Here is a 14,826-nt window from a genome sequence, read left to right on the forward strand (position 1 = left end):
TATTTCTCTCGGCTCTGAACTTTCGGGTCATCCCGCCGAAAATAAACGTCCACAGCAACTAAACAATTCCGGGAAGCCTGGATGCCTCTATGTGAATGTGTCCTGCATATTTAGTTGTGCGTATTATGCCAGCATTACATGTATAGTTTGCAAAGTACCGTCGTACCGTGTCAGAACTTTTCGATGAAGCGTCAGCACCACAGCACTGAGAAGGAAGGGAAATAATGGGCACCGTTTTCAGTAAAAGCAGTGACTCTGGCCAACGCTCTGGCACGTGCATTTCAAGATTTTTTTTTTTTTTTTAATGAATTTGCGAGGAATCTTTTTTTCAATTTCGACCATAGATTCGAGCCATAGCGCGGGTCGAACATTCGAAACCTTTCGAACTCGACCTTCGGGAGAAAACATAGAGAGGACAAAACACTCGTGTGTTTTTCGTCCTCTTTATGTTTTAATTTTTCTGTTATCTGGTATACTTTACGGACAGGCTCGTTAGGAATATAATCCTTAGTTTAAATCCGCAACTTTTCCTTGGTATTTAGCGCTTTTTGACGGGGAAAAACTACCAATGTTAAACAAGTGAAACAACGTTGGGCGCCGCCAGGTGGCTCTCTCTCTTTTCAAATCGCTGCTGAGGTATGTCTGTGTTCTACTTTGCATGTTCCAAAATCCTTCTCAATTGCTGCCAATAATTTGACATCCGAGCTCATAAACTTTATTGTAAGGTTCTAAGATCTGCGCTATTCCTTTTCGCCGTAATATTTTTGGAGTCCCGATTCTGTAGTAGCTACAAATGTGGTCCAAACTTATCGTTTGTGACGGCCTCCGCTCCGGGCCGGTCTTGCTTTCTGCGCCTAATTCTCTTTGTCGGAGCGCCTTCTAGCTCGATAAATTCGTTAATTGTACTAAGGTGCTCGCTAAAAGTACACGCAGTGCCAATTTTTCAGCGGGGAAGCAGTTGTACGTGGTTAGCGTAGCGGTGTCACATTTGGCCCAGGTGATCGACCCGATTCATGTTGCACGTTTCACCAAGTATCACCGACTCTTTCGAAGGGGGAAGCTGCCTTTCGTGAAATGGTCCCTTGTTTTCTATGCCCTAGAAACTGCCCAGTCGTTGAGGTTACAGGCGGTTTGTCTTGTGTGTTTGCTGCATGCTAGAGCTTACTGTTAAAATGTCGTCTGTTCTGATTATATTGAAGCATAGTGACGTGTCCAAAGCCCGTAGCCGCCGGTTGGCGCATGGATGGAAAGTCGGGGACATAATTAAGGTTAACACGATTGCCCGCGTCGTGACCGTTGAACCCCTTACATCGGGGAATCGTGTAGAGGCTCCCGATGCAGGTGCAGTCATAGTTAATGGTATCGAATTAAAAAATATATATATATATATACATACCGGCTTTGTCAGGTGAGGGTCGATCGTGGCGCATCCTGCCTTGCAGCCGCTTGCTGGTGATTTTGGAAGCCGAGCTTGTTCAACTGAAAGCACCGATTACATGCTTCGGGATAGAGAATGCCCGATCGGGTGATGAAAGTGACGTCTGACCCGCCAGGAGCTCCTACATCTGCTACTGCATCCCAAAAATTAAGCCAGCACGAGCAGTAAAATCGGGTAGGACGTGCGCGAAATAAAGGTGGATTTCTGGGGGCTTTTTACGGTAGAGGATACAAAGAATTTTGGCAACGGTTTGAACTTGCGGTGGGAGCCTTTATTTAGAGCAGTTTCTCTCCGGCCCGCTCCCAAGCTTGGCTTCAGTTCAGTTTTATTCTATAGTTAGGGCTATGCAGTCTAGCCACCTGCAAGGTGAGAATGTCGGGGTGCTTTTTTGAATACTCGGCCTCCAGCACGCATGCGTTGCACTTCAGCCCACTTCAACCGCACGTGCACGCTCGAGGGTAACGAAATGCCCAAGCCTTGTCGAAAGTAGAAGGCTCCTGCTGGAGGTGGGACATCTGAAGCATCTCTGTCATTCTCGTTCTGGCTGTGACTCGGCAATTTTTGTCATGCATTTGAACCTGCTTTCACTACTTCCTATTTAGAACACCAGGCGGTATGAATATTTGTTTACAGAAATGAACTTGCACACCACGAAAAAAGGAAAGCTGGCAAGCTTACTTGCCACGACAGCTTTGTGTTTTAGCCACCAGGGGCCGTCGATTATGCAGAGGTTGCTGGTAGTTATGTTTTCTGAAGTGATTGCAGAGGGCAGTGGTTTGGGAGTCCCGGCTTCGTCGCATGGGGATCTCGAGAAAGCGGGATTTGGAGCGTCGCGACCGGAATGTTGTTTTAACCGTCCAGGTCGCTTGTTTCTTCGTCCAGATGAGCGACAAGGCGAAAGCTCCGAAGAAGGCGGCGGCCGCGGCAGCCCCCGACGCCAAGAAGGCGGTCGTCCCGGGGGTGTCGAAGAACCACAAGCTGCCTGGAGGCGTCTGGCTCTTCTCCCGGTCCAAGATGTTCCACAAGCGGGGCCTGTTTAAGGTGAAGCACGCCCCTCCGACCAAGGAGAAGAGGAAGCGCAAGAAAAGGGTCACCGTCAAGCGGGTCAAGGGAGAGAAGAACGGCGGCAAGCGGGTGCTGCCCCTTAAGAAGGAGGTGGGTGCACAGGGTCTTGCAGGTGCGACTGAGGGTGGAGTTTAAAGGCTGATCCAGGCATTTGCGCTTGGTGATTGACTGCGTTGTGCCCGGCTTCTACAGCTTACGACCAGAGAGCGCACTGGATAACATTAATTGGGAAACCCTGAAAGATTTTCGATTTGCGTGTAACTATATTAAAAGTTCTGCAGTATCTGCGAGATCACATCTAGGTACCACCTACAAGAAATGGTCGCTTGTAACATTGTCAATATTATTTCGGAGCACACGGTTGACGAATGGTGCATAAAACAGTATAAAGTTGTACAGTCGAACCTCGATATAACGAACTTCAATGTAACGAAATCCTCGATTTAACGAAGTATTTTATTTTTCATAATTTCTTGCCCATAGACCCCATGTATTTTTAGTCCCTATATAACGAAGTCTATTTTGCAGCTATTTCAATATAACGAAGCGCCATTGCCATAGAAGGAAATAAATAAATCAACTCTAAAAAACAACTTTGCAAAAAAATTGTGGTTAAAAAAAAAAAATTATACGCAAACGCGAGCGCTTGATAGGTTACTTCACGGGGACAGGCCTTCCAACGTTCCTAGGCTGCCCGAGGATGCGGCGCCGGTAGCGCCGGCGAGGCATGCGGCAAAGCGGATTCCGCGAGGCTGGCCAGAAAATGCCGAGCAAAAAGTTAACACGGCATAACAGCATCACCACTGACATTCACTGATCATCATAGTCCACTGTACCGCGGGTAGCGCGGGAGCCAACTTCAGCGGGGGAGCGACGTGATGGCGCGACCGCGCGACCGCACGGGCAGTGCCCAGTGCCATCTAGGAGAAGACCGAAAAGACCGATTATCGTCTTGCGAGCGTGATGTAAAGCAAAGGCGCAAGCACACTGTGGGCGCAAGGGGGCAAGTAAACTGTGCGGTCAAGAGTGCTGTGTAGGTGCTGTGTAGGTTGGAAACATTGGCACCGCCTAAACTAAACAGCTTTATTTTTTAACCGGGCGGTTCACTTACGTGCTTGCTGCCATAAAGAAACGTAAAGTTCTTTCTTTGGATGAGAAAGCAAACGTTTTGGACGCCATCCGGAAGAAACTGCCGAGATCACGAGCACTCGGGAAGTGCTCAACGCAATGGACGTACTGAAGAGGTACCCGCGTCGCATGGGCAGCAAGATGCCGTGAAAGCGCTCTGGGCGCTCGAACGCCGTATGACGCCGCCGACGCCGCCGACGCCGCTGCTACTGTCGGACAAGGCGCAAGCAAAACTCGCGGACTACTTTGCCCCTAAATAAATGTCATTTTCGGTGAGTTTTCATACCCGTAAAATGTTTCGGAATTTTTTTTTTTTTTTTTTTTTTCGCATGCTAAAGCCAAATTTCGATTTAGCGAAATTTCAATGCAACGAAGTAAATTGCGAATTTTACCGACTTCGTTACATCGAGGTTCAACTGTATATGCAGTTCAGGAGTCCAGGCTACCCGGTAATTTGTGCTAGTAAGTTCACTGGAGAGCCAAGATTTCCGAGAGGGAGGAACTCGAACCATGGAGAGCGTTTGCAATTTAATGGCGGACACCTCCCGGGAAAATTAAGTGATGTGCGCATACGTTGCATTTTTGCGTAGAGAGAAGGAAAGTGGTCAGAAAGGTGGAGGCACTTGCAGGCGATCATTGCTTTTGTCACCTCCTGGTGCTAATGCGACCCATAAACTATGTGACCCTGCTGTAGCAGCTGGAAACACATTTTTTTTTTTTTTTGGCACACTACCATATTGTCTTGAGAGATAGCCCGCCCCCTATTTTGGGCACGATTTGCTTTTTTTTTTTTTTTGAATACTGAAAGATAGCCCACTTGTAGCTATTGCAGGACCTTGACCAGTAATGACCTCGGCAAAAATGGCGTTACTTAACCCTGGCGGGAGATAAGCGGACATTGCTGAGTGGGAAGGACAGTCATCTGTGGTTCCTGCAATAGCAAGTTTCGAGAGTCACAAAATCTAAAGCTAGCATTTTTCCAACTTTTTTTTTTTTAATGGCACATTGAAAGTTAGTTTACCCCTTATTTTAATCAGATTTTCTATTGATTTTAGGTGTGCTATCTCTCGGGGCATTGCGGTAGTGTTCTCTTGTAGGCGGTTATAAGAGAACACTCAAAACAAATGTGTGTAAATCATCCTCGAGAGTGCAGCCGGACATATGTGTTGCATGGGAGTGTGCTGAGCGTGGCGTGTCTGGGTGCAGCGGCGCTCCTACCCGACGGAGGACAGTCCCCAGCACAAGCGCACCTCCCACATGAAGCCCTCGTCGAGGACCCGCGTGGCCCTGCGCAAGAGGATCACCCCCGGCACTGTGCTCATTCTGCTGGCTGGACCCCACCGCGGAAAGGTGAGCGGCTGCGTCGACGCGTGGGTAACCCAGAAGATCTTTGAGGAATGCCGTGGCTGAGAAATTTCTCCCGAACTTAGTACCCTTCGGTGGAAAGGCAGTTTTCCTCAGTGTCTTGCACTGTCCAGTGGAAAGATTCGTGTCAGTGCAGTACTTTTTGCGGCAGAGAAACCAGGAGAGACTTGAGGGGTGTCCAAACAGGACACTACAAAACGCACGACTCCGACAAATCGTGAAAATTGAAGCGGACGCGCCCGCTTCAATTTTCACGATTTGTCGGAGCCGTGCGTTTTGTAGTGTCCTGTTTGGGCACCCCTTTAATATGTAAAAAGAAGTTGCGCAGGCTCGAAATCATAGTTGCTATGGAGAGCGTGGCCATCTAGTACACGCTGGACCCAGGACAGGGCCGAAGGCTCCGGGAAAGGGCTCCCCTGATGGAGGTACGTCGAGGACCGCGCTCCTTCCAAGTGAAGGCATCTTGCTGCCGTCTTTACTTATTGCCCAAGTTGACTCCACCTTTGGTCGGACCGTCACTTTGGCGTTGGCACGCCTGCAGGGGGTTCCCCGAACTGATTGGGACACTCATGCGAGGGAGGTCGCCAGACAGAGTCCGGGAGTACTATCCTTCCGCCCAGGCGCGACCACTCGCTGGTCGGACTGGAAAGTGCTCCGACAGGCACGCGTTTGATGTCCTTGCGGATCGTGGGCGTATGAAATATTATTTGACGGTGGCGGTCAATCGTTTAATGTAGCGAGAGCGACATGTGCTCTGCCGAAAACGCCGACAAAGGTGTTGTGTCCTCGCAGCGTGTGGTGTTCCTGAAGCAGCTGAAAACAGGCCTGCTGCTAGTGACGGGGCCCTACGGGGTGAACGGTTGCCCCCTGCGGCGCATCAACCAGATCTATGTGATTGCCACGAGCACGAAGCTGGACCTGAGCAAGGTGAAGCTGCCCGAGGGCCTGGACGACCGCTACTTCAAGCGCAACAAGGGCCCCAAGAGGGGACGCAAGGACGAGGGAGAGATCTTCGAGGCCAAGCCGCAGGTCGGTCTTCTCTCCGCCCGCATCAGTTTCATTTGACTGCCTCGTCCAGGCTGTGGTGGCCTCTTGAATGCCACGTGAGCGAGTTGCGAGCGGATTTCTGATACTTTGTTCTGGCTAACTGTAAACAAGTTTTATTTCGCAAATTCCGAAAAGCGTGGTTTCGAAAACATTTTGAAGGCATAAGATTTTGTGATTCGGAGTGATGTGCTCTGTGATTTATATGGGGTGATTAATTTGCGAGACAAATTTTTGCAATATTTTTAGAGTCAAAGTTTTAGGAAATTAGGTCCACGAAGGTTAAGTTGTTTATAGTCACTTGAAAAAAATTGGAGTGTTAGAGCGAGGCACTATACTCCGTGTCACTAGTCGTGTGCAGTGCAGGCAAAGGCAACGCAGGGCGAAAAGAGAAAGGGTAAGCACTATAGTCGGTTACAAGTCAAGAGTGTAGGAGAAGCTCCTCCCATAAGCGTAATGCACCCGTTTCAGATCCATTCGCAGTCGAAAGAGTAGTTCTCTGGAAACACCCCTTGTTCCGCTTCAATGAATAGATAAGGGCTACAGAGTGATGCCAACTTTTCTCCAACCCCCACTTTTTAAGAAAGCGACCTTTGTATTCATTGGAGGGGGAACCGAGCCCCTGAAAGCACCCTTTGTATCCATCGGAGGGGGGAACCTAACCCCCCATAGTCGTATTTGTTTCCATCTGAGGGGGAAAATTCTAATCTCCCTCTCATGGCTTCCAGAACGCTAAGTCAAAGTCTAAAGATAAGGCAAATATTCACAGGAAGGCAAAACCCTCTCATGCGTTGGCCACGACGTCACGGAAACGATGGGACACTATTGAATGCGGAGGTGGCGGAGGGATATATGAATCCCTTTGAGTGGCATTTGCCGCTACCATCTTGACCTATAACTTACTATAGTAAGGTGTGATGGAAGACAAGGTCAAGGTGAGAAAGAGCACTAGAAACGTTAGGAGAGGTTTCTCTCCTTCTCCCGAGCCTTCCTAGTGCTTGCCCTTTCTCCCTTCACCCGGCATTGCCTTCGCTTGCACTGCACACAACTAGCGACACATATAGATAATGGACTGTCTGAGTTTGTTGGAGCAACATGCTGCATTTCGTCGCACTAAATGGCTTTGGGGACCCTAACGTTGCCCTTTGCCATGTTGTGGTGCGTCAAAGTTGTGTAGTCATATTTCATAAGTATGGATACCTGTTCTGGACAAAATTTTTAGGGACAAACTGGGTAAATACGCTTCGTTTTGTCTCATTAACTTGTACGGTTTTGGGGGAATATGGAGGTGCCCATATTGACGAGATACTCAAGATAATTCATTTGCCGTCCTTTGTGAAGTATCTTAAACAAATTGGTTCCCTCAAACACTAGTGATGATAGGCTGTTCACTAGTGAAATGTGGATCTAGAGGTGGCTCATTATAGCTAGGGTTCCGTGTTTTCGGATAAATCCGAAAAACTGGAAAACACCCGCCGGTAAAGTTTTGGTCAATTAGGATTTCTCAGAGAAACTCTGAATTTTGATGTGCCAATGCCCACACACAGACAAAAGTATTTTACAATTAATGGTTTGATCAGTGCATAGAGTTAATGGTCTTGGGAAAATGCCACCACACTTTTGTTTCAAATTTTGGTCAGGACAACAGGTCATTGCACTTCCGGGTCACGACGGAAGTCACTGTTTATGTTTTCAGTTTGGGTCATACTGTTTGTGCTTTAGAGAGAGGTGGTGTTGTGTTTTTGTAACAGTGAAAGCCATGGACCATAGAGCTTGCATAAAGTGGGGAAAGGGGACAGTTGGAACTTCTTTATTCCATCCTTTACAACTCTACCTCATGCGTCCACGCAGTAGGTTGATGGAATAGTATGGAATAAATACAAGCTTCCCAGCGACTGCCTCCAGGAGTTTGATTTTAAGGTATTGACATTTATCGAAGCAACACTTGTGTGCAACTTTTGTCGTTGGATATTATTTATTTATTTTTATTAAAGGGCCCCTGAAAAGAAAAGAAAAAGTTTTTTAAAAGCAGTCTGGTTAGGACACGCGTGTCAAAAAATTAATTTTACGCGAAAAAAAAATTTTTTTAGAGCAATATTGACCGCGTTAGACGCAATTTAGTCGGCAGTCACCTCCTTTCCACCTTTTTCTCTCTCGGCATTTCGGGCGCGTGGAGGAGAGGTACACCCCGCCTCTTCGTAGTGGATCGGCTTGGCTGCGCCCCGCACGAGAGCCATTGCTACTTCCTGGCCGTGTTCCAAAATTTACTCGATCTTACCCCAGGGTAAGAGTTTTGTACCCTTGGCGTTCTAAAACCTACCCGCGTACAGCGTTTTTCAATCTGTGCTGTCACGTGATACGATCCGCCGGAATAACTCGGATCCATTAGGAGATTTGGAACACAGCCCCTGTGTCTGCCGGTCGCACGACGTTCAGCGTCGTATCGTGCACGTACCGTGGTCACACAGTACATACTCGTCGCGATGGACCCCGACCTGAAGCGTCGGTTGCTTCAACGCTGCCAGCAGCTGGGCCTTCGCCCGTACGAGGACACGCCTCGCCAGCCGGAAGGCGTCCGCTCCGATCGCCGCGAGACAACCGCTCGCGAGGAGGCACCCACTTCGCTGCGGAAGGCGGCGAAGCGGGAGCCTCGACGAGTTCGTCCGAGCCGCACGACCCTTCAAGCCGCCGCGAGGACACGCAGTGGTGACTCATTTTTTTATTAAACGTTGAGTGCGGTGCTGCGTGCCTTCACTAAACTCTTTACGGGAACCGATATCTAAAAAGAAAATTGGCACTGGCGCTCGCCAGAAAACATACAAAAGATGGGGTAAACGGGACACACGAATCACGCAAAGAAGAGCAGGAAAACAAAAACCTGTCACACCGCGCCACTTCCTAAGTACTTACGATGACTAACTAACACAAGCAACAAGCCCTCTTCAGAAGGTTTTCACATATAAACTCGATAAAACTATAAAACAACCCGAGGTATGCGAGACGCGTTACAACGACGGCGACCACGACAGAAAACAAAATGGCGAAGCGTTTGTTTGTTGTTTTGTTGTAGTATCCGAACGGAAGTTATGATTTTGTAAAACGTTTGTAAGCAATTGCGACAATCATTCGATGGATTGTTTCTTAAACCTAAAAATATGTAATTCAAAAGGCGATCTCAAGAGATCACGAAGATTTTATAACCAACATCTAAGCTGTCACTCATTCTATTGGCCATTGAGAAGCCGATTTGAATGACCATGGTTACCAATGAGAAGCCGAGCTGAATGACCAGGAATTTGCGCGTAAAATTTCAAATAAATCTCTCGCCGTCAATATTGCTCTAAATTTTTTTTTTTTTTTCGCGTAAAATTCATTTTTTGACACGCGTGTCCCAACCAGACTGTTTAAAAAAAAACTTTTTTTTCTTTTCAGGGGCCCTTTAAGGGGACACTGACACCCCCCAAAAATTTTTTTTTATTTTTTGCCAGGCGCTTTATTATGGTGTCGGAGGACTACCCAATTAATATTTTGCAACAGAGTAGCGTACTTTTTTTATAAAGCCAAAAGACGCAACTGCTCGAAACCGAAACCGAAACCCGACGGAGGTCGGAGAAGTGGAGAGAAGAAAGTGAGTGACGGAAGTCACGTGGCTACACCCGACCGCGCGTTTTTTTTTTTTTTTCTTTTTTTTGGTAGCAGACGACACGACATGCGGCGCGCGAAGCGGCGTGCGGGAACTGCTCGCTGTGCGATTTTTTTTGCAGTTATGTTTGTTCCGCTCGTTGTTCTCCAAGATGAGTTGTTTTGTACACTGAGGAGTTGGAGATGAGTAGTGAGTGCCCGTGGTGAATTTCCATGATCGGCTCCGAAAGAATACACCCAAGATGTTGCGTGAAGAGCTGGCTCACATGTCCTGCATCCGAAAAAAAGTGGCATTGTCCGACAGAGTTTCCGAAAGATCGACAGGATCGGGACCAATGGCTGGCTGCAATTCCTGTGGAACATATACGGGCACCTCGGAAAGCGGACGCTACCTGATTTATATGCTCCTTGCATTTTGTGGAAAGTGATTACATTGAGTTCGCAGCTGTCAAAACGGAAATCCCATACCATTTAATCCAGCGAAGTATCGTCCGCAACATTTGTTTGTTATTTTTTTTGTTCGTTTCTTCAGTGATGATTGTAAAAAAAAAGAAAAAGATGTGTAAACATCGAAAAATGTTTGAAAAAAAAAAAAAAGTTTTACTGGGGATCGAACCCTGTCCTACCGCGTGTGAACCGGTCGTCTTTCCCACTGAGCTACTGGGGCATTTCGTTTGTGACGGATCTCTTTCTTTAGTAATAATTCAGCCGGTAAACCAAGTTGGAAAGTTTGCTGTCGATTTTTCTCTAGCAAAAGCACTCCCGGGTCGAAGTCGGGAAGCACCACGCTTTGGGGACATTCGCACCTAGTAAAGAAATCGTACGCGTGCATATTCAACTCGAAGTAGACACGTCGTGCTTGACGTTTGCGTGAGCGATGTCTTCAGCCACGAGAAGGGAGCGACGGCTCGGCGACGTCTTCGTGCAAATCAGCTTGGTGGCCGGGCGTGTCGTACGGGATGAATACCAATTTTTCTGATCAGTCCCAAATTTCTCTTTTAACGGTAGACAGAATTCGCCGGTACCGCGAACGACAGTTCTGAAATAGAGGTCCCACGCCCGTCGTCCGCTGACATCGCCGTCCCCGCGAGTCCCACGGTATGCGAAACGACGAACGCACAGAATGCTTCCGGTTGTCTGTGGAACTTTTTTTTCAATCAACGTATTTACAGCTTTTTAGAAGCCACAAAAAATGGGTTTCATATTTCTTTCTATTTTTAATATTGAGTGTGTGCCTTCAGTGACCCACGACTTTGATTAAATTTGGTGGTCGCATCGATACCTTAGAAAACGGCCCGTGACCGCGGAAAAGAGAGTGAGCGAGACTCGAACCGGCCAGTTCTTGATCGGCGGTTTTCGGGCGGAAAGAAACCGAATTTTGAGCCGCAAATTCTGTTCTGGGTAGTTGAGCTCTCATATGTCACGTACAACTAAAAACCTCGGAGAGCATAAATACCCTGTCAGTGTCCCTTTAAGAAACACTACGAAATTAAACTCTGAATTTCGGAGAATTGGAAATTCGATAAACTCCACATTTTTGGCAACAAAAACTCCAAATACACCCGAATTTGACGAAAAATGAACTCTGAAAACACGAAACCCTAATTATAGCATGAGAGAAAAGGATAGCTTTTCCGAAGTATAATTTTCGTGGTGTAGTCAGGTACTCCAAAAACACGAGAATAGGCGTTTTGCCAACGCTCTTCAGCATTGGGAGAATAGTGTCTACATGCAACGAGGTGTTAGAGCAGGGTTGGCACAACTGCAAGGGGCACCCTGAAGCTAACGGGGTGCTCATGCCAGAAGATGCCAGACATAAAGGGGGAGCACTATCCTTCCGCCCAGGTGCGACCGTCTCTGACCGGACTGGAAAGTGTTCCAACACACGCTCTCAATGCTGGGATGATCAGAGTGGAGATTTGTTTTATTGCAGCTTCATTGCCATTCTTTCTGACCATGTTGGTATCTGCTTTTGAGAAAGGCCTTCTGACCAGGCTTTGTGGAATGTAGTGTATCGGTTGTGTTGGCTCACACATCTCCTCTAAAGCTCACTGTTAAAAAAAAAAAACGGAAGGATGCATTGTGATGTGTGCAATGCCGCCCTAACGGTGTCTGTCTTTGCGTGCCAGGAGCATGTGGTGAGTGAGGAGCACAAGAAGACACAGGCGGAGGTGGACAAGCAGGTGCTGGAGGCGGTGAAGGCCCACCCGGAGAAGAAGATGCTACTCCACTACCTGGCAGCCACCTTCTCCCTGCGAAACCGCATGTACCCGCACAAGATGAAGTTCTGAGCGGGCCGCCAGCGTGTACATACCACCGAAGGACAGTGGGAACCCAATAAATGAGGCCCGGGAGGGAGACCCCAAGCCCTTGTTTGCCTGGATCCATGAGCTGGCACTAGTCTGTCATCCTCAAAAGTTGCCCGACATCCATGCAAAAGTATATTGAAATTTGTTTTGTAAACTGGGTGCTCTGCACGTGGAAAGTGACATGTACAGGGTGCTTGCTTTTTAAGGGGGCAACCATTATACATGGACACAAAACAGTTGAGCTACAGTAACAATGGCATTTCCAGCATGACATTGGTTTGCAAGAAATCTTGCCAGATATAGGACAAGGCTTTTTCTTTTTTTTTTTAGGGATTGCTTGAATAGTATACATTGCCCAAGGTAGAAGAAACACATACAAGTGATGACTTTGTTCGGCGTGGCGGCCACATCATATTCGGCACACCGAGCGCTTTACTTGCACGAGGATAGATGGCGCCCAAGTATGGGGTCCCTCCCAAACCGACCGTTCCTGTTGTTTCTCCCAGCGGTGGTACCGCACTCCCTCGCTCACCGCTTCTTGTACCGCATTGTCGCCACCAAGTCGCCAGAGTCTGTAAATCTGTGTTCTCCTTCTTTCTACTTCGGGTTAAGGCTCACCTTCGTGCACGATGGTGGCACCTGTGATCGACACAGCACCCAAGCACAACACAAGGCCAGCCACTGGCCACACCACCACACTGCGAAAAAGGCGAGCACGCTACGCCGCTGAGGAGGGACCTGATACCGTGGCGCAGAACTAACTACTGGTTTGAGGCTAGCTCCGAACACTATCTGCTCACTCGCTTCCTGCAGGACAAGCGGCCAGTGGCATCACCTAAATGTGTTTCTTCCACCGTGGCATAGCCTCGTGTCCACTGGAAAGATCTGCGATACTAGCACACCAGTCTTAATCTATTTGAAGTAGGTGTGCAAATATTGTGTACTTAACTGTGAACCAAACACCAATGTTAAAAATTGAATAGAATATTTTACATTTAATGTGAACTGAGTATGAACTTTTTAAATTTTCGCTGAAATCCTTTTTCAGCAAACACTTGTGACAAACAATTTTATTGCATAAGCATTTCAGAACCATATTTGTGTTCAATTTAAAAAAAAAAAAAAAAAATTCCTGATGAGTTGTAAAACAATGTAACATGACAAGCAAGGCAAGGATTGTTCGTTTGACAATACATGGCTTGCACTGGTGTCACTTGGTTGGACAAAATGGGGGAGAGGAGGCACTCCCTGCCACCAGAAAGAAGGTTGAACTGCCATTGTGTGCAAGCCATGTATAGGTAGGGTTCGGGGTTTAATATTACAACAGATTAGTGTTGGACAAGAAAATTAACATTTATTAAAAACTGATGTTAAAAAAAATCATGGGATTTTTAAAATTTTTATGCACCATGCATATGACTGAATACTTTGAAAACTTCCCAATATTGATGAAGGAAATGGGAGGAGTCTTTCCTGAAGAAAGAAAACCTGTTCTGGATGGAATGAAGGGAAACTAGGATTTCTGACACTGAAGCTTGGGCATCTTTGTTTGACGGCAGATTCAATACGGGATTTCTAGTTTTCCCGGTTTTGGCAAGACTGGTTTGGGGGTCCATTTTCGAGGATAATCAGCATGTGCCAAAAGTATGGCAATATTTTCTGGGACCCTTTTAAAATTGCGGGTAAATCTGTAATTGTAACCACAGGAAGTTGAACCTGCAATAGTGGCAAAATTTCTCCCATCAAATCAACCAAGGGACTTTGCAGCATCAGCCACACTTGTAATGTGCCAATGATTAGTAGTAAAACTTGCTGTGTGCACACCAGTATGAAACGGTGAAGTCTGGCACAAGAGCAAAGATGCAAAGTAGTAAAGCTACTTGCAACAAATGTAAATTTTGGAGGCATTAATTCTTAATATTTTAAGAACTCCAATACTCCAAACCGCAAAAATGTGCGTCAAATTAAATCATAAATGTCATTTGCAGATGATCAATAAGGTCCAAATGTTTACACATTCCAACTACTTGGCTGTCTCCAGTACAAGCAAAGTTTAAAAGCTTTTCTGCAGGCCTTTTAATGGACGGTTACATTAGGTCTAGCATCGATGGGCTCTCCACGAGCCATAATCCTTTTCCAAAGGTTTCTTACCAGTTTTGCATCCACAGGGAAGGATATTGTGTGTGAGGTTGGGACAATGAATGCTGCAATGAAGTCTCCAAATAGGTCGAGTTTTAAGGGACGTTTCTGTTGCCATTCCCCATGTACCTCCCCAGAAAGATGGGTAATAAACTGTGTAGAGAGTTTATGAGCTACCTTTCAGTTTTGGAGTACAGTGAGAGGATGGGTCAGAAAGGTTGGTATACTACAGAGTAAATAGTGAACTTTAGGCAAATACTGATGTTGTTTCCAAGGGTTTCGATGAGGGTACCCCGGGGATAAAAGCACCCCTGGGTTCCTTGAAACACGGTTTGGGAACCCCTGCAGTCTACATGCCGAATCTCCAGATGGTCACCTTTTCCTAAAACTTGATTAAACGGGGATTCCAGCATTATCCTGAAATCTACCAAGGCAATGTGTGCCAATCACTTCATATTTCCTACATTGGATGGAGTTTGTGTCTTTCCTTCCCCTTGTCCCCACTTTTTCTTTCCACAGTCTTACTTTTTTTTGTTTTTTTTTGTTTGTTGGGATTGAACGATTGCAACAAAAGGGTAAAGGAAGGAAACTAAATATGTGCAAACAACTTAGCAGCCCTGAAACAGAGAATAACCTACCCTACTCACTCGGTGCACATGATTCAGTCTATCTAGCTTTGTGGAACAGCCAGCATCC

At 46.9% G+C, this 14,826-nt stretch overlaps 1 protein-coding gene across 2 annotated transcripts; it reads left to right on the forward strand.

Annotated features, from left to right (window-relative positions):
• Positions 1-378: 378 nt before the first annotated feature.
• On the forward strand, positions 379-12,048 carry LOC8023350 (60S ribosomal protein L6). Of its 2 annotated transcripts, none has more exons than XM_029967220.4 (5): positions 379-636; positions 2,321-2,593; positions 4,838-4,981; positions 5,789-6,025; positions 11,812-12,048. In XM_029967220.4, the coding sequence occupies exons 2-5, from the start codon at positions 2,321-2,323 to the stop codon at positions 11,971-11,973; spliced, it is 816 nt and encodes a 271-aa protein (XP_029823080.2). In that variant the 5' UTR covers positions 379-636; the 3' UTR covers positions 11,974-12,048. The 2 variants fall into 2 exon arrangements, with proteins under 2 accessions (XP_029823080.2, XP_040354824.1); XM_040498890.2 differs by having other exon boundaries at positions 634-720.
• The last annotated feature ends 2,778 nt before the right edge of the window (positions 12,049-14,826 follow it).

This window comes from Ixodes scapularis, unplaced genomic scaffold (assembly GCF_016920785.2).
Source record: "Ixodes scapularis isolate PalLabHiFi unplaced genomic scaffold, ASM1692078v2 PGA_scaffold1__304_contigs__length_218370807, whole genome shotgun sequence".
Taxonomy (NCBI): domain Eukaryota; kingdom Metazoa; phylum Arthropoda; class Arachnida; order Ixodida; family Ixodidae; genus Ixodes; species Ixodes scapularis.

Excerpts from the sequence above, each read along its gene's own strand:
- LOC8023350 (XM_029967220.4), top strand. The coding sequence starts at position 2,321 with ATGAGCGACAAGGCGAAAGCTCCGAAGAAGGCGGCGGCCGCGGCAGCC. Across the intron at positions 4,982-5,788 it reads CTGGACCCCACCGCGGAAAG|CGTGTGGTGTTCCTGAAGCA; the intron begins GTGAGCGGCTGC and ends GTGTCCTCGCAG. Across the intron at positions 6,026-11,811 it reads TCTTCGAGGCCAAGCCGCAG|GAGCATGTGGTGAGTGAGGA; the intron begins GTCGGTCTTCTC and ends TTTGCGTGCCAG.